Source organism: Emiliania huxleyi, assembly GCF_000372725.1.
Source record: "Emiliania huxleyi CCMP1516 unplaced genomic scaffold EMIHUscaffold_26, whole genome shotgun sequence".
In the NCBI taxonomy this organism is placed as follows: Eukaryota; Haptophyta; order Isochrysidales; family Noelaerhabdaceae; genus Emiliania; species Emiliania huxleyi.
In genome coordinates this window covers 317,753-334,589 of record NW_005200088.1, presented here as the reverse complement: position 1 = coordinate 334,589, position 16,837 = coordinate 317,753, and the positions used below count along the sequence as shown (strand labels likewise).

Here is a 16,837-nt window from a genome sequence, read left to right as displayed (position 1 = left end):
ACACCACGCGAGGGTCACGCCGTGGCGGTGCTCGACGGCAAGCTGTATGCCGTTGGCGGGTACAACGACGACGACGGCTGCCTCAGCTCGGTCGAGCGGTACGACCCCGCGACGAATGCGTGGGAGGCGGTGGCGCCGATTGAAGAGGCGCGGTGCCATCACGACGTGGCGGTGCTAGACGGCAAGCTGTACGCTGCGGGCGGCTACGACGACGACGGCTTCCTCACCTCCGTGGAGCGGTACGACCCGGCGACGAACGCGTGGGAGGCGGTGGCGCCGATGGCGGCGGCCCGGTATAATCACGCCGTGGCGGCGCTCGACGGCAAGCTCTATGTCGCAGGCGGGTCGGGTGCAGGTGCCGGCCACAGTCGCCTCAGCTCGGTGGAGCGGTACGAACCTTCGACGAACGCGTGGGAGGCGGTGGCGCCGATGGCGGCGGCCCGGTATAATCACGCCGTGGCGGCGCTCGACGGCAAGCTCTATGTCGCAGGCGGGTCGGGTGCAGGTGCCGGCCACAGTCGCCTCAGCTCGGTGGAGCGGTACGACCCGGCAGTGGGCGCGTGGGAGGCGGTGGCGCCGATGGCGACGGCGCGGCTCTCTCCTCATGCTGCTTTGATGTAGGCGGCTGTTTTGCTGAGATTCCACCTTGCAATTTGCGTGGTTTGCCGTGTAGAGCGTAGAGGAAAGAAACAGAGATGGCAAGCTGCAAGCGTAGGGTGCCCACAGGGCCCAAAAAAAGAAAGGGAAAAAGAAATGGGCGAACCCCGTCCCCGATCCGCGATCGCAGCACTTTCGTGTCGGCGAGTCGAGAATCAAATTGACTTAAAAGTACGAGATCGCGCGCGCTTCACGCACAGCACCGCCTGTTCTCCGCGGCTGAGTGACGACGCGTGCCGTGTGCCAGCAGAGTTGGGCGCGCGCGGCGCGACGGCGCCCGCGAGGGAAGGCGCGGGTGCAGCGGCCGCCGGCGGCCGTACCGCCCGCCAGCCGGCGCAGCAGCGGCCAGCGCAGCGGCCGCCGGCGCAGCAGCCAGAGCAGCCGGTGCGCGCCTTGCGAGGAGGCGGCCGGGCGGCAGTACTCACGTTCGTACTTTGCGAGCCGTGCGCGCGCCGAGGCGCCCGCGGCGCGCGCCAGCCCGGCTGCCAGTAGGAGGCGGCGCAATATGGCCTATAGTACAGCCCTTGAGGAGGAGGAAGAGGCTGGCTGGCAGTGCTGTATGCCGCCGAGGGGCAGTTTTGGGGTGCTGTCCCCATCCCAGGGGGCTGCAGAAGGCGTCCGCAGCCGGGACAACCCGCCCCCCCCGCCGAGGCCGGTCGAAGCCCACTTGTAAGCAGCCATGAGGAGTCCTCTTCGTTGGTGCTCCTGGGGCGCGGCCGTTAAAACCTCGGGCGCGCGCCGAGGGGGGGGGGGGGGTCTTGCTTGCTCCACACCGAGCGCCATCGGTCCGGACCGGCGTGCCCACCGAGGGTCGGCTTGCACAAGGTCTGAGCCGCGGGCGCTCGGCGCCAAGTGCAGTGTCACGCTCGCGCTGGAGCGGGACACAATGGGGAACCCTCGTTTCCTAGTCACTCGGTCCCCCAACGGAAGAGGCCTCGCTCCTATTGGAACAAGCCAACATCAGATTTGCCTCGTGCGTCCCTTTTTGAGGCAAAGCTATTTTCTTTGAGCTAGCCTTCGATGTTATGAAACAAACGCAAGGCGGATTTTCTTTTGGGTCATCCTGAGACCCCCCCCTCCCTGCAACCCCGGGTGAGTGCCCCCCCCCCACCCACCCACCCACGCGCATTGCGCCCACCGCCCGCCGCACAACACGCAACAACACAACGCACAACACACACACACCCCACCACAACACTCTTTCGTTGCAAAAACATACATTCTTTTTTTCGCGCGGGAGAAGAATTGCGACCTGCGTTTGCTCGACTTCGAGACGTTCGGCGGCTTCGGGAAGGGCGTCCGCGCTCTTCTTCGGCAGGCCGCAGGCGGCGGACCAGCTGAGTAACAAACTTTCGCAGGCTCAGCACCTCGATGAGGTCACATGGACCACCAAGAACTGGCACGGGCTGCAGATGCAGCGCTTGTCTGTCGTTCTCCACACCGCCGTGGCGTGGCAGACGGTGAACGAGCTAGCTAGCGTGCGGGGACAGCGGCATTGTGCACGGAGCTAAGTGCATTGCCGTTCTTAACGGAGTCGCTTAGGCGGCTCCGGTGGTGTGCCGGTGATAGTGCTAGCACGCGCCAGTTCGCACCTGTGTCGAGTCTGTCTGCTGTGAAAGAGGTTTCTTAAATTCTTTTTTTCGCACTCGGATCAATGTTGGTGAACTCGGGTCCGCTGCCCTCGGTTCGTCCCGCGAGGCTGTCAGAATCTTCGCGGAATCCAGCGCTGCACCTTCAGATCGGCGGTCCGCCGCTATTTGTGCTAATGTGAGCAGCAACGCGGCCTCTGCGCTCACTGGCGTCAGCAGCGGCGCCGAGACCTGTCCCACCGTGTGCGCCTTCCCGCGCCTAGGTGGTTCACGCCGATGCCGTTTGTGTACGAGTCGCTGTACGGCGGCGCCGAGATGTGCGAGCTCGGCCGCCACACCGTCCGCCTCTCGACCAAGCAGCAGGCGCTCACGCTCGGCAGCAAGATGCGCAAGGGCAACGCAGCGGTGCGGTACCGCTGCGGCCGCGGGCTGGGCGCGGTTCGTCGCCACGCCTTCCCGTCCCGTGCGCAGGTGACGTACTCGGTCTACAAGCTCGGGGACGGGGAGATGCGCCTGCTGGGCTCCTACCCAAAGGGAGTCAACGCAGACGGCACTTGTGCCCGCGGTGCGCAGAGCTGGATCCGATCGCTGATCACTGAGAGTGGATGGCAGGCGCGCGCGTCAAGTTCCGGAGGAGGGCGCCAAAGACGGGAGGCGAGCTTAGGCTGAGACTGACACGAGAGCAGGCCGAGTGTAGCCGACATGCGCCCGCGTCCCACGCCCTCGGAGGAGGGCGCCGAAGGCGGGGGACGAGAGCAGCCCGGGAGGCTCGCCCTGCTTGGTCAACCAGCGGAGGCGGAGGCGCAGGGGGGTGGTGTCGGGTGTGGGAGATGTCGGGTGTGGGAGATCGCGCGAGATCTCAGAAGCGGCAGCACAAAGCCGAGGTGGACCCGCCGAGGCTAGGCGCGAACGACGAGACCGTCCTCGGCGTCGGCGGGATGGGCGAGATTGGAGGAGGAGCGGACGGAGGAGCAGGAGGACCCTTCTCGGACCCTTCTGAGCCGTCCTGTAGGCGACGACATCTGGAGGGAGCTGATGGAGCGAGACGGGATGGGCGGCATCGACGAGGCGCGTGGCGGGGAGAGGGGGGGAGGGGGGCTGGGAGATGTGTGGAGATTTAGCCTCCGCTCCGAGCTCGGGCGGTTAATCAATGGTAACGAATGGCGTAGGCGTGGAGCCGCTTTCGGCGCGAGCTCGAGCTCGGCCGCGGCCTCGACATTGTCGACGAGCGAGGGGAGAAGCTCGACGTCGGAGGCGACTTCCCCGACGAGGAGGACGCAGAGTACGACTGACACTGAGTCTCGCGTGTGGTGTTAGTGCCAGTGCGCGCCAGTCGTCCCGTGCCTGGTGCACTTAGAGTTTTCTTGCAACTCCCGGATCAGGGCACAGGGGTCACTCTCCCGACGACCCTCGGCGAGCACCTCGGTCCTCGCGGGCAACAACTCAACCCGGAGGATGCGCAGTTGAAGCGCGTCGTGCGGGCCGGCGCGGGGCGCCGAGGGAGGCGGTGAGAGGGCCGGCGCGCCACCGCCAGGTGAAAAAGAAAGAAAGAAAAAAGACCGCCGAAGGAGGGATGGGAGAACGGCACTCCGCCACCACACAGGGATTTTAATTAGGAGTGTGGGTGAGGCCGAGCTGAGGGTGGCTTCGGATTTCTTTTCCCGCATAGCTAGAATTCTTTTCACAGAAACATAGAGGCGCTTCACGACACGCGCTCATGGGCTGCTGCTGGTCGAGCGAACCGGCGGACGACACGCCGGCGCCTTTGCCGCCGGTCGCCCTGAGCAGCCAGCTCTGCGCCACCGAGATCAAACTCGAGGACCGCACCATCAGCGGGACCGGCAGCGTGCTCGGTGACTCTGCCATCCTGCAGGCGCGGCGCAAGCCCGCCGCCTCGCGCGCACGCCGCTCGCGTGGCGTGGCGGACGCGCACGCGCGACCCAGAGCGGACCTCACGCCTCACATGCCCTCTCTCTCGTTGCTCTCCTCGCCGCAGGACAAGGGCTACTTTGAGGTGACGATCCGCAAGGCGGGCGCGTTTGCGATTGGCGTCGCGGCCAAGGACTGCCCTCTGGAGGGCCTGCTCACGCCCGACAAGGCGGCGACGGCGTGGACGGTGACGAGTACCCAGCCCGGGTTGCCGCCGCTCCAGGCGCGTCCGAAGCATCTACCTGTCGCACCCGCACCCGCATCCGCTGACCCTGCACCGTGCGCCAAGTCGCCGTCGCCTGGCGCCTCTGCCACCGGTCCGTCCTCGGCACGCCTCAGGAGGGCGACGTCATCGGCTGTGCGATCGACCAGGCGGACTACCCGGTGCAGGTCTACTTTTACAAGGGCTCCTCCCTCGTGCACCAGATGAGCGGCGCGCCCGCCCCGCGCCACACCACCCCCCACCCCAGAAAGACGAGGCGCCTTCACACCGGCGCGGCCGTGAGCAGGCATCCGTGGCGAGGTCTTCCCCGCGGTGAGCGTGGCCGACGGCGCCTCGCTCGTCGCCAACTTCGGGCAGGCCGACTACGAGCACATGCCCAACGGCTTTGGCCCGCTCATCCGCAGCGTATCGATGTTGTGATCGCCACTGGCGAGCGAACGAGTTTGTGTGTTGGCTGTGTCTCTCTCCTCGGGACTCGAGAGGGTTCGGTAGAGGCGCCTCTGTTAGGGCCCCGGAGGGCGGCGGGTTATTCGTGGCGGCACGTGGGGTGAACGTCTGTACTAGGAGAGAGAGATTTTTATCAATACCACGAAACAACTCTAACATCATTTTTGTTTGCATTAAGACGCGAAAAAGAAATCCAGAAAACACGGTCGCTTTCCAGCCGCTTTGCTTTCGCGGTGATCGGTGTGGCCGAGGTATGGACACCGCGGAGCTCTTGTCGCTCGCACGCGAGATGAATTCAGCGCGTGAGTGGGCAGAGGCGACGCCCGACCCTACTGATGGGGCAGACAGCGATGGTTGCCATGCCAAGGAGGGCCCTGCAGCGGAGCGCTTGCCGCCGCAGCTGCGTGACCTCTTCGGCCTCAGTCCTGAATCCCGGTCCTATGGGCCCGACCCCGAGTGCGGGATGGCGCGCATGGCTAATGACACCGACTCGGAGGAAATTTCCTCCACCGAGGAGGAGCAGTGCCTGGCGACGGAGGACCTCACCACAGACGCCGACCCTCCCGACTCCGACCCTTACCTCGACCTGTGGCGAGGCCTGCTCACCTCGTCCTTGGACCCCGAGGCGCCGGGCACGCCGGGCACGCCGAGCACGCTCGCTTCGTCGGGAGAGACCGCAGACTGGGCGGAGGCGGTGGCGGCGGTGGGCGCAAGCAGCCGGCGGCTCCGTGCCCTCACCAACGCCGCCGTGGCAGCCACAGAGGCCTCACCCCCGACTGAGGCGCAGGCTCGCCTCGTCTCCCACGCCGAGCGCATCGTCCAGTCCAACGCGGCCGCACTGGCTCGCGCCCGGTCGGGCCGCAAGCTCGCCGCTGTTGGCTCGGCTGCGGAGCTGGAGCCGCTGGCGGAGCAGCTGGGGACGGACTATAAGATCGCTCTGGTGCTTCACCGCGCGGAGGAGGAGGCGCCCCTCCGACTACCCATCTAGTAGTCCGTTAGAACGTCACCAGAAGCTGATCAAGAGGGACGAAGCGCCACCCCCGGCTCCTCCGCACGCACCGACCAGTGTGAGCGACTCCTCGAACTGCGCGGTCACACTGTGTGTGGCGGGGCATGCGCAGGCGCTGGTGGAGAAGCGGCGCCGCCTGGCCTCGATCGCCGTCAAGGACGCGCGCTTCGCCGCCTCGCTCCGCTTCCGCGAAGAGGCCGAGGCAGCGGCGCGCGCCGCCTCGGCGGAGGCCGCTGCGCCGCGCACCGGCGCCTTTGACGCCACTTGCGACGCGCGGCAGCGGAGGCCTTTTCCTAGACACTTCCGAGGCACTTCCTAGGCAGCGGAGGCCTACCTCCTCCTCCTCCGCAGACGCGCGCCGCCCCCGCCGCGGCGGTGGTGCACACGGGCTGGCTGCGCAAGAAGGGGGGCGCCAACACCGCCCTCCGGCGCCGCTTCTTCACGCTGGCGGCCTCGCGCGGCTCCGACGGAGAGAGGCCAGATTCGCCGAGATTCGCCGAGATTCGCCGAGATTCGCCGAGATTCGCCGAGATTCGCCGTTTTAGGCGGCCTACGAGTGTCCTGTATATTGCTCTCCTCACACACACTCACGTGGCTAAGCTCGAGCTCGGCCAATCTCGGCCAATCTCGACCAATCTCGACCAATATCGGCCAATCTCGACCAATCTCGGCTAATCTCGGCTAATCTCGGCTAATCTCGGCTACTCAGGCGCGCCCTCCTCATGTGGCATCTCTCCGACGTCGACGCTCTCTCGCGCAAGGAGAGCGACGCGCGCACTGCGCACGCATAGAACAAGTCCTGCTTCGCAGTCACGCACATACTGCGGTCTCTCCCTCGCGCGCCACGCCCCTCTCCCACCACACGCACACCCCCAGCAACCTGTCCGCATCCCAACCCCCTGCCAAAGCCCGCTCGCCCCCTAACTCCCTCTCTCTCTCCCTCCCCCTCTCTCCCTCTCTCTCCCTCTCTTTCTCGCCGCCCTGCCAGCAGGGCCCGCGCGGCTTCGCCTACGTCCGCCACGCGCTGCTCCAGCCGGGAGCTGGCGACGCGCCATCCCTCCGTCTCGCGCTGCTGCCCGCGGCGGCGAGCGGCGCGGGCGAGGCGCGGCGCGCGGGAGAGCGGCGGCGTGTCATCGTCCTTCAGGCGCTGATCTCGGAGAGATCTCGCGGGCCATCTCGGGTCATCTCGGTCATCTCGGGTCATCTCGGGTCATCTCGGGTAGTGTGGTCTCGGGTGATCTCGGATCGGCCCTCTACAGCAGACAGGCGCACACACGCCACCGCCTCGCGCTCTCGCCCCATCTGTCTTGCAGGCGCTCACCGAGCAAGAGCGAGAGGGGTGGATGGCCGCGCTCGTGCGCGCCGGCGCCGATAGCCACGCGCCGCCCGGTGGCACTCGCTACGACCGGCTCTCGCCACGCGTCAGCTTTTGAGCTGGCTCGGAGCTGACAGCCTGCTGGGTCGCCGCGCGGGGCCGCGGGCACCTAGCCGTCTTGGGGGCGTCACGATTGTGGACGAAGTTTGGTTCGAACACCGCGCCGCGTGAGCGCTTCTGTGTTCTCTGAGCTCGAGCACATGCGACATCGCAGGGGTTCATATTGGGGTCCTCGTTTGCCTCACTTACCTTTCGAGAAAGAGGACTTTGTGAGCTGCGCACCGAACAATAAAGTAACCGCGTAACACTGGTCACTGCACGAGTCCGCTCGATACTCGAATCGCACGAATCGGTTCGAACGCAAGCGTGAAGCGCGAGGCAAGAGCGATCCCCTCTATATCTCTACTTTACCTCGTACAAGTTTCGCGCGTCCCCACGATGGTGGCTGCCCTTGGCGGCTGCCACCGTGGGAGCCGACCTGGAGATCCTCAGCGGCTGCAGCCGCCCGCGGCCGCTGCCGAAGGCACCAGTCGCACGGACTTCAGCTCGGTACACGCGCTGCCGGCCGGTGGGCCACGCTCTGATGGACGACGCTCTGGTGCCCTAGACCAGCGCCAACCCCAACAGAGCTCTCCCGGCCGGCCGCTGCGACGCGACAGCCTGGTCCCCGAGCCTCCTGCTGCTGCCACGGCCCGACCTCCAGGCACAAGGCTCGCCTCGCAGCAGCCCGAGCAGCAGCCCGAGCAGCAGCCCGAGCAGCAGCCCGAGCAGCAGCCCGAGCAGCAGCCCTCGCAGCAGCCCTCGCAGCAGCCCTCGCAGCAGCCCTCGCAGCAGCCCGAGCAGCAGCCCGAGCAGCAGCCCGAGCAGCAGCCCGAGCAGCAGCCCGATCAGCAGCCCGAGCAGCAGCCCGAGCAGCAGCCTGAGCAGCAGCCTGAGCAGCAGCCCACCTGTGCCTCCGCCTTTGCCTCGACCTCCTCCGCCCCCTCCACCTCCGCAGCCGCCGCCCCTGCCTCTGCCGTCTCTGCCCTCTGCTGCCGCCACTGCTCCTCCTGTGGCGCAACGCCATTCTGTCGCTGTCCTTGTCGTACCGGTATCAGCCTCTCTAAGAGCATCCGGGACGACTCCACCCTTCATTCCTGCTGCGCTGCCGCGAGCTACGCTGGGGGCTATGTCGCGTGTGGCGCTGCTGGCGGCTGCGCTGCTTCCTTTGCGGGCGTCGCGTGCGGCGCTGCTGGCAGCTGCGCTGCTTCCTTTGCGGGCGGCGCGAATGGCGGCGCGGCCGGCGGTACCGCTCGCGTCGGGGCGAGTGGCGAGCCCCTCCTCTACCGCATTCCGAGAAGGTCCCTGTCTGTGGGGCGTGTTCAGCCAAGCGGGGTGCGTTTTTCCGAAACAGGCGGCAGTGCGTATGGGGGTGTAAAGGAACCACCCGGAGGCCGCTCGCTCCCACGACCGAGAGCAGGCGAATTCCGGCCACCGCCGTCGACCCCGCCCTCGCCGCCCGAGCCCACCACCCAGGTGCCGGCCTACCCGCCGCCAACGGGACCAGCTCACGGGAGACGGTTCTCCTCCGACGAGGATGGGGACGGTCCCTTCGAGGCCGCGGCCGAAGGCGTCGCCTCCGCCAACACTGCCCTCCGCGCCTGCCTCCTTCAGCACGAGGCGCAGGCCTCCGCGCTCGACGACCACTGGCAGCGCTGCTGCGGCGTGTCTGCGGAGGACGGCGCCGTGCAGCTGGCCGACGCCCTCGCCGGAGAGATGCCTGGCAGCGCGGAGGCCTTCGCCAAGGAGGACGAGCGCTACTTCGGCCCGCCGACACGCGACGCCATGGCTTTCGCTGGGGGCGTCCGCGCGCAACTACGGAGCTCGTGGCCCAAGGAGACGCTTCCCGATAACGAGGCGCGCGTGGCGTGGCAGACGGTGAACGAGCTAGCGTGCGGGGACAGCGGCATTGTGCACGGAGCTAAGTGCATTGCCGTTCTTAACGGAGTCGCTTAGGCGGCTCCGGTGGTGTGCCGGTGATAGTGCTAGCACGCGCCAGTTCGCACCTGTGTCGAGCCTGTCTGCTGTGAGAGAGAGTTGTTTTGTCTAAACTCTACTTTACTCTTTAGTAGGGGGCCCACAGCGCCCCAAAATCCACCAGTGTGGGATTTCGCGCAATCGCTTGACTCTGAAAAGCTCGCCTATCCCTGCGGTGAGCGCTGTGGTCGCCGCAGACTGGCTCCGACTTGACGGGGGCATGGAGACGTGATGCCTCCATGCCCCCGTCGAGTCAAAATCGACATGCGAGGCGATCTTTGGCCCGCCAGAGGGATAGGCGGCGTTTTGGGCGACAAACAGCGCTGCGACCGCGAAGTGGCGGTGGACATGCTCCCATGTTGCCGACGCGGCGCCGGAGTGGCCGGCGCTGCTCGCCGCGACCACGACGGCTACTCCGATGCGCCGGGCCGACCCGTCCTACCCGACGGTGGCACTCTTCCACGTCTCGCTCACGCTGAGAAAAATTCTGAAACGGCGTGCAGCAGAGTCGCCGACGAGTCGGTGCGTGTGCCTCCTCGTGTCGCGCATCGTTCTCACCCATCCATAAACTCACTTTGGCCTCACTAAAGCGAAGGCTGAATCCTCAATCCTCAGATTTTAGATTAGGACGCTGTGGGCCCTCTATCTTTAGACCGGGACGCGGAACCATCCACATCATCACTGGCTCGCGACAGTAAGGACCCTCTTGCATCAGCTCAGAGCATGGCCCGCAAGCACACAAGTGCCCGCACGGAACCGCAGCATGCGACTTGACTCTCGCGAAACACACGATACACGTGGTCTCTCCCCCCATCGTGGACTCGGGGGCAGCCGGCCGCCCCGTGTCGAGGCCGGCGTCGGCTAGTGAGACGGCTGCAAACAGCTCGGTGACTGGCAGATGCTGCTCCGCCGCCTCTCCCGCCTCTGGCCCGATCAAGCGCTCGATGGCGCCGACCCGCTCCTCGAGGCTGCCCTCGGTCGCCGCGCCGAGGCTCGCCTCCAGCCTCTCGACACGCCGCACCAAGTCCCCGCCGCCGCCGGTCGACTCGCTGCTCACCGCCTCCTCGCACCGCGACACCCGACGCGCCAACGCCTCCTCCTCCGCATCCACCTCTGACCGGCGCAGCGCCTCTGCCAGCTCCGCATCCTCGCGCAGCGCCGCCCGCTCTGCCGCACCCGCTAGCTCTGCCGCCTCCCGCTCCGCCCGCCTCGCCGACTCCTGCTCAGCAGCCAGCTGCGCCGCCCTCTCCTCCTGCGCGCGAAGCTCTGCCGCAGCCTTCGCCCTCCGCTCCTCCTCGAGCGTGCAGGCAGACGGCGCCTTCTTGGCCTCCTTCTTCTTCGCCTTGGCCTCCTTCTTGGCCGCCGTTGCCTCCGCCGCCTTTGCGCGCCGCCTCGCCTTCTCCTCCTCCGCCCTCCTGTCCGCAGCCTCCTTCTCGCGCCGCGCCGCCTCTGCCTGAGCGGCTTTGCGCGCCGCCGCGGCCGCCCGCTGCTCCTCTCGCTGCGCCTCCTCTGCTGCTCGCCTCTCCGCCTCCCTCGCCCGCAGCGTCTCCTCTGCTGCCGCGCGCTCAGCGGCCAGCTTCGCCTCCGCCTCCGCCGCAATGGCTCGCCTCTGCTCCTCCAGCGCCGCCGCGTCCGCCGCCCGGCGCGCCTCGCCCGCCGCTCGCTCGCCGCAGCAGCAGCTCGACCACCCGCTCGTGGCCGTTGCGGGCGGCGGCGATCAGCAGCGTGAAGCCGCTCGCCTCGCCTCTCTCGTACGTCGCGTCGGCCCGCCCGCCGCCCTCAAGCCACGCCAGCACCGTTTCCTCCTCACCACGCTCAGCCGCTAGCACGGCCGCGTCGGAGCAGCTCAGGGACCCTGCGCCGCTGCGAGGCGCGAGATCAAGTACCATCACCATTTTGGGGGTTCAGGTTCTTGGTAGGGAAGGGTGATCTTTCCAGTCCCGGACTGCCAGTCGTCAAAATGGGGGTGCCATCGTGTACAGCCATTTTTTTCTTTGTGTAAGGTACGTCGTACGGCACTCGCCACGTACTCTCATGTGTACACGTCAGTCGTCTCCTTACCGGTCTCCCACTTCGGCATGTGCTCTCCCGATATTCCGAATACCTTACTGTCCGTCCGCTCCGAAGCCCGAAGTCCGCCCACGCGCGCCGGCACAAGTACTTGCACAAGCGCCGGCGCGGGCCGGTACACAAGGCGTTGTGTGGACGGACCCCGAGCCACACCGCCCTCGCCGCCTCTCGCGCCGCCTCATGCGGCCGCCACCTGCGCGTAGGCCCACTCCATCCAGCCGGTGAGCGCCTGTGGGACAGGGGTGGTGCCGGCGCCGGGTGGGTGAGAGAAGGAAGGGAGGGAGGGAGGTGAGGAGGGGCTGGGGGGAAGGGGGGAAGGGGGGAAGGGGGAAAGGGGGTGCGAGGGGGAGAGGTGTGGGAGGAGAGTGGCGTGGGCTGACTGGCAAGCGAGAGATGCATCTCAGTCTGTGTGGGTGTGGGTGTGGACGACACTGTGCAACAGTTATGCAACAGTGCGGCGCTGGACGGTGTGCTGGTGGGTGTCGACACTCCACCACCGCCCCGTGCGCTGCAAGTCGGATGCCCCCCATCACGATCTCGGGTCATCTCGGGTCATCTCAGCCCGAGCGCCTGCAAGTCCGACGCCTCAACCGTCGCGCCGCACCAGATGCGCAGCCCGGGCGGCGCGTCGCGGTAGGCGCCTGCACGCATTGCTCCATACTGAGTCACGAACCAACACTAGCACATCGGCGGCGCGTCGCGCGGGTGCGCCGATGTCGAAGCAGACGCCCTTTTGCTCGAGCAGCTTTCGGAACTTTGCGACGGCGTCACTGCCCATCGGCTCTCCGCTCGGCGCCTTGGTCAGAGAGGGAGGGGGTGGGAGGGAGAGGGAGAGGGAGAGGGAGGGAGGGAGAGGGAGGGGGTGGGAGGGAGTGGGGTATCTCGGCGGGATCTCGGCGGGATCTCGGCGGGATCTCGCCTTCATCTTGAAGCAGACGGAGGTGTTCGAGCGGTGCTCCGGCACGGCGCAGAGGAACTCGAGCCAGCCCGTCTTGGCCTCGAAGTCGGCGAGGACCTGGAGGGAGAGAGTGCTTGAGAGGAAGAGAGTGCTTGGAGGAAGAGAGTGCTTGGAGGAAGAGGGTGCTTGAGAGGAAGAGAGTGCTTGGAGGAAGAGAGTGCTTGAGAGGGAGAGAGTGCTTGAGAGGGAGAGAGTGCTTGAGAGGAGGAGAGTGCTTGGAGGAAGAGAGTGCTTGGAGGAAGAGGGTGCTTGAGAGGAAGAGAGTGCTTGGAGGAAGAGAGGCACGGGCCGTGCTCGGGAGGGGTGCGAGAAGAGTCGCTTACCTACCTACCACCACCACCACTAGGAGAGGTGCGGGCCGGGCCCTTTGCCCTCGAGGACGGCGAGGGATGCCTCGGCCACATCTCTGTTGCATCTCGGCTGCATCTCCGCCGCATCTCTGCCGCATCTCTGCCACATCTCGGCCGCATCTCTGCTGCATCTCTGCCGCATCTCTGCTACATCGCGGGCCTTGAAGTTCGCCGCAGACTTGGCGAGGAGGGCGGGGAGGCCGCCGATCGACTTTGCCCATCGGAGCGCGTCCAGGTAGTCCTCGACGCACCTGACGCTCACCCAGTGAACCGGTCAATGAGTCAAGCGCACCGCAGCACCGCAGCGAGTCCGCGTAGTCGTCGGCGCACATCATCGACGGCGTGTTGATCGTCTCGCCCTTGAAGATGCCACCGTTGAGCGTGCCGTCGCCCTTGCACAGCCGGAAGATCTTGGGCAGCGGGCGCGGCGGCTTGTACGACTCGAGCCGCGCGACGGCGCGAGGCCTACGGGGGGCGTGTCTCGGACATGTCGTGGACGCGTCCTGGACATGACTGCAGCCGCGCGGCGGCGCGAGGCCCGAGGATGAGCATGCCGTGCGCCCCCTCGCCTCCGAGCACCTTTCGAGCAGGCGGCGCCGTCGGCCGGTGGGTTGATTGACTAACGAATGAGTGGAGCCAGCTCCTTTTGCCACGAGCAGGCGGCGCCGTCGGCGTGTGGCTCAGTGAACTAGGCGCGGGAAGGAATGAGTCGAGTGGCATAGCGGGTGGCCCGCGTCGGCTGGTTGGCTGGAGTAAGGGAATCGCGCGGAGGGTGCATGGAGATGGAGCGGCACCTTTTGCCACGAGTACGTCACCACGTCGAGCTTCTCCCACGGGAGCATGTCGAAGCCGAAGATGGCGGAGGTGGCGTCGCAGATGGTGAGGCCCGTGCGGTCTGCCGGGATCCAGTCGAGGCTCGGAACGCGCACGCCCGAGGTGGTCCCGTTCATGGTGAAGAGGATGTCGTGCGAGGCGTCGGTCTTGGAAAGGTCCGGCAGCACCCCAAACTCCGCCTTGATGTTTGTGACCTTCTCGAGCTTGAGCTCCTTGACGGCGTCGCTGTACCTACCCACACGACCGCGTCTTCCGTGAGTGCGGCCGTCCCTTGCCGCCATCCCCTCCTTGACGGCGTCGCTGTGCCAGGTCGTGCCGAAGGACTCCCAGTGGCAAATGTCGACCGGCCGCTCGCCTATTCACAGCAGGAGGTGTGAAGAGACGCTGTTCACAGCTCCCAGTGGCAAATGTCGACCGGCCGCTCGCCTATTCACAGCAGGAGGTGTGAAGAGACGCTGTTCACAGCTCCCAGTGGCAAATGTCGACCGGCCGCTCGCCTATTCACAGCAGGAGGTGTGAAGAGACGCTGTTCACAGCTCCCAGTGGCAAATGTCGACCGGCCCTCACCGAGCATCGACCACATCACCATCTCGACGGCGCCTGTGTCGGAGGCGGGGACGATGCCGACGAGGTAGTCCTTGGGGAGGCCGAGCAGCGCGTGCGTCTCGTCGATCGCCTGTGAACACCAAGCGCCTCTTCCACTGCAGCTGTGAACAGGCCGAGCAGCGCGTGCGTCCCGTCGGATCGCCTCCGCCAGCTTCGCCTTGCCGAGCGACGAGCGGTGCGAGCGGCCGAGCGCCGCGTCGGAGATGGCGTCGCCGGTCCAGCCGGGCCGCTTGGCGCACGGGCCCGACCCAAAGTTCGGGTTGTTGGGCCGCACCTTCGGCTCGGGGAAGGCCGCCGGGTTGAGGAGTGCGTCGCCGGGCCGCTTGTCGGGCATCGTTCTGCGCGGGAGCGAGGAGCGCCGGAGTCACAGAGGCGCGGCGGACCGCAGTGGCAGATGCGTGCTGGAGCGGCGTAGAGGTGGCGGCGAAGCGCAGTGCTTGCGCTGCCGCAAAAGTGTGGTGTCCTGCTTGAAGCGGCGGCGATGGCGTGCGCTTGCGATGCGGCGGAGTGGCGCGACAGGCCACGACGCAGTCGAGGAGAGCGCGTGCGTGGGGGCCGTGCGCTGCAGCAGGTGTGCGTGTGGTGGAGCAGGTGGCGAGGCGGATGCGCACAGCGAATGGGAGAGGCGGTGCCGATGAAGCACGGAGGTACCGTCTTTTTTCTTTTTGCTGAGCCTTCGGAGCGCCCAGCGACGCGTGCCGGATGGAGTCCGGCCGCGGGTGACTAGGGAAGTTAGCTCAGGATGTGTGGCAGTCAGTTTGGCTGAGTGTCTTGTCTTGTGGTTCTGTGTGTCGCTCCTGTGTGACCGTCATCGCCCGTCTAGCGTCCACCCATACCGCGTTGGTGTCCCAGTCGTTGGTCGGACTGTGTTTCGCCTTCCCATCAATGTTCGTTTACAATTATGTGATGTGGAGTCTGGCCGCGCGGCGGGCGGCGGGACGGACGTAAGATATGAATCGATGATGCGATCAGGCGTAACAAGCGCGATTGCACAAAGGGTGGTCGCCCGCGCCACCGTCTCCGCCACCGCCGTTTCCACCGCCGCCCTCCCCTCCGCCGCCATCTCTCCCGCCACCCTCGCCGCCACCGCCATCCCCGCCGCCATCCCCGCCGCCGCCGCCGCCATCCCCGCCGCCGCCATCCCCGCCACCGCCACCGCCATCGCCACCGCGCAGCCTCATATCACCACCACCGCGCAGCCTCCTCGAGCCGACTCGCGAGACGCGAAACCCTGCCTCTTCACACGTGCTGCCTGTGAACAGGCCCGCGCGGGATCCTCAAGCTGACGCACGAGACGCCGGCCTTCCGCACGCACCCGCGCACTCAGACGAGGGAGGAAACCGGCAGCAAGAGAGACGAGAGGACTATGACACCCGCCATAAAAACGGTATGGTGGGTGGAGGGCTCTCTGCTGCCGCGGCGCCCCCGTCGGTGCGAAGGCGCCCGGCCGGCGGCCGCGCGCTTGGTGTCCACGCCGACCGGCTGCTCTCGCGGCGCCGAGGCGTACCGCTCCGGTGACGACTCGCGCGCTGCGAGGTGTCTTTTGGCATGTGAGCGCTGGCTAGAGACGCCAGGAAGCTCGTCTTCCATGTCTGTCTGCGGCCGCGGGCGTGCGGGCGGGCTCGCCGGGCTGGGCGAAGCTCCGAGCGGGTCTTCGAGCTCGCGGCCCGCGACGAGCCAGCATGGCTCGTCGCTCGACGGGAGCCTGCCCAGTATGCTCTTGGCATTCTGTACAGCCTCGCCAAGCTCTCTGGGAAGGTCTACAGGGCCAGGGCGGGCCGCCTCGGGTGCGATGGCGCGCTGAATAGTACCATGACTACGAGCTCTCGATCGGGTCGCCGGCAGCGGGCTTGCGCGGCGCGCTGCTTGACGGCAGGCTGCTCCCCACCCTTTCAACAGTGTCTTTTGCCTCGCTTCTCTCGCTGCAACCGCCTCCGGGGGCCGGCGCCGGCCGCCTCGCTTCGCCAGCGCTGACTACGCCTACGACGCGCGCATCGGCTCGCCGCCCGCGTCGCCTGCGGCGGGCCAGCTTGGCGCGCCGCTCGTTGGGAGCGTGCTCAGCAGGCTGTGCAGCGCAGCCTGACTCACTCAGGGCGCCTGATGCGGCGTGGGGCCGCCGGCGGCGCTGCTGCCGCGCACGCTGCGCACCGGGCGTCGTGAGCGTCGTCCTGCACGATCGTCCGATGGTGGTGCCGCAAAGTCAGCCTTCGGAGGCTATCGTCGCGTCGAGCCGGCGGTGGCCGTGACATGTGGTTCCACCACCCCTCGTAGGCTTTGCCTCTGACCGCCACCGTTCCCAGCCTAATGGGATGGAAAGGAAGGCTGGGCGAGCGTATAGAAGCGTGCTCGACCTCGTCGTGGCAGCCTGCACGGCAGCGCTGGCTGGCGCGATGAGCGTCGTGCCACCTGACCCGAGACGGGGCGCAGGCGTCGTACCGAGCGCGTCGAGACCGTGCCCTGATGCGCTCTGCACGGGTGAGTCACGTCGGCGTCAAAGGAGCGACGTGTGACCTGTCAGAGCCTGATCTCCGATCTCAGCGACGTCGAGTCGCCTTCGGTGGCGACAGCTAGGATGCATCTCCTCCGTCGTTTTTCGCGCGATGGCCCTGAGAAGCTGGCGGTGCACGCAGGCGGACCTTGTGTGTGCACGGAACGCTTAAAAAGTGGGTGCTCTACGTCACTTTTTTTGAGTAGATAGTGCCGAGCTGGCCGTGACAGCATTTTTCGCAGTTTTAGGCGGGTTTTGCACCACAGACTTTTTGCAACTAGTCGTC

At 66.8% G+C, this 16,837-nt stretch overlaps 4 protein-coding genes across 4 annotated transcripts; 3 read left to right on the top strand and 1 right to left on the bottom strand.

Annotated features, from left to right (window-relative positions):
• Positions 1 to 1,543: 1,543 nt before the first annotated feature.
• On the top strand, positions 1,544 to 2,915 carry EMIHUDRAFT_206245 (hypothetical protein; the record flags this gene model as incomplete). Its single annotated transcript, XM_005777500.1, has 4 exons — positions 1,544 to 1,572; positions 1,976 to 2,135; positions 2,396 to 2,424; positions 2,510 to 2,915. The coding sequence occupies 4 exons, from the start codon at positions 1,544 to 1,546 to the stop codon at positions 2,913 to 2,915; spliced, it is 624 nt and encodes a 207-aa protein (XP_005777557.1).
• Positions 2,916 to 3,943: 1,028 nt separating this feature from the next.
• EMIHUDRAFT_435274 (hypothetical protein) lies at positions 3,944 to 5,005 on the top strand. The gene is made up of 4 exons (XM_005777499.1): positions 3,944 to 4,119; positions 4,243 to 4,398; positions 4,515 to 4,608; positions 4,685 to 5,005. The coding sequence occupies exons 1-4, from the start codon at positions 3,964 to 3,966 to the stop codon at positions 4,816 to 4,818; spliced, it is 540 nt and encodes a 179-aa protein (XP_005777556.1). The 5' UTR covers positions 3,944 to 3,963; the 3' UTR covers positions 4,819 to 5,005.
• Positions 5,006 to 11,226: 6,221 nt separating this feature from the next.
• On the bottom strand, positions 11,227 to 14,691 carry EMIHUDRAFT_435273 (hypothetical protein). The gene is made up of 12 exons (XM_005777498.1): positions 14,675 to 14,691; positions 14,206 to 14,401; positions 14,025 to 14,133; positions 13,764 to 13,812; positions 13,418 to 13,688; positions 13,162 to 13,202; positions 12,954 to 13,088; positions 12,784 to 12,874; positions 12,235 to 12,330; positions 12,027 to 12,111; positions 11,886 to 11,956; positions 11,227 to 11,544 (listed from the first exon to the last, which is right to left on the bottom strand). Exons 2-12 carry the CDS (start codon positions 14,395 to 14,397, stop codon positions 11,494 to 11,496), a joined length of 1,191 nt encoding a protein of 396 aa, XP_005777555.1. The 5' UTR covers positions 14,398 to 14,401; positions 14,675 to 14,691; the 3' UTR covers positions 11,227 to 11,493.
• EMIHUDRAFT_206240 (hypothetical protein) lies at positions 14,680 to 15,628 on the top strand (the record flags this gene model as incomplete). The annotated part of the gene is made up of 3 exons (XM_005777497.1): positions 14,680 to 14,710; positions 15,326 to 15,494; positions 15,565 to 15,628. The coding sequence occupies 3 exons, from the start codon at positions 14,680 to 14,682 to the stop codon at positions 15,626 to 15,628; spliced, it is 264 nt and encodes an 87-aa protein (XP_005777554.1).
• Positions 15,629 to 16,837: the final 1,209 nt, after the last annotated feature.

What these genes read in the sequence shown, in the direction of transcription:
- EMIHUDRAFT_435274 (XM_005777499.1), top strand. Translation starts at nt 3,964, where the DNA reads ATGGGCTGCTGCTGGTCGAGCGAACCGGCGGACGACACGCCGGCGCCT. An exon ending in GTGACTCTGCCATCCTGCAG is followed by an intron (nt 4,120 to 4,242) that starts GCGCGGCGCAAG and finishes TCCTCGCCGCAG; the next exon opens with GACAAGGGCTACTTTGAGGT. An exon ending in CCTCGTGCACCAGATGAGCG is followed by an intron (nt 4,609 to 4,684) that starts GCGCGCCCGCCC and finishes GGCCGTGAGCAG; the next exon opens with GCATCCGTGGCGAGGTCTTC.
- EMIHUDRAFT_435273 (XM_005777498.1), bottom strand. Translation starts at nt 14,397, where the DNA reads ATGCCCGACAAGCGGCCCGGCGACGCACTCCTCAACCCGGCGGCCTTC. An exon ending in TGACGTACTCGTGGCAAAAG is followed by an intron (nt 13,203 to 13,417) that starts GTGCCGCTCCAT and finishes CCTGCTCGAAAG; the next exon opens with GTGCTCGGAGGCGAGGGGGC. An exon ending in GGGCGTCTGCTTCGACATCG is followed by an intron (nt 11,957 to 12,026) that starts GCGCACCCGCGC and finishes CAATGCGTGCAG; the next exon opens with GCGCCTACCGCGACGCGCCG.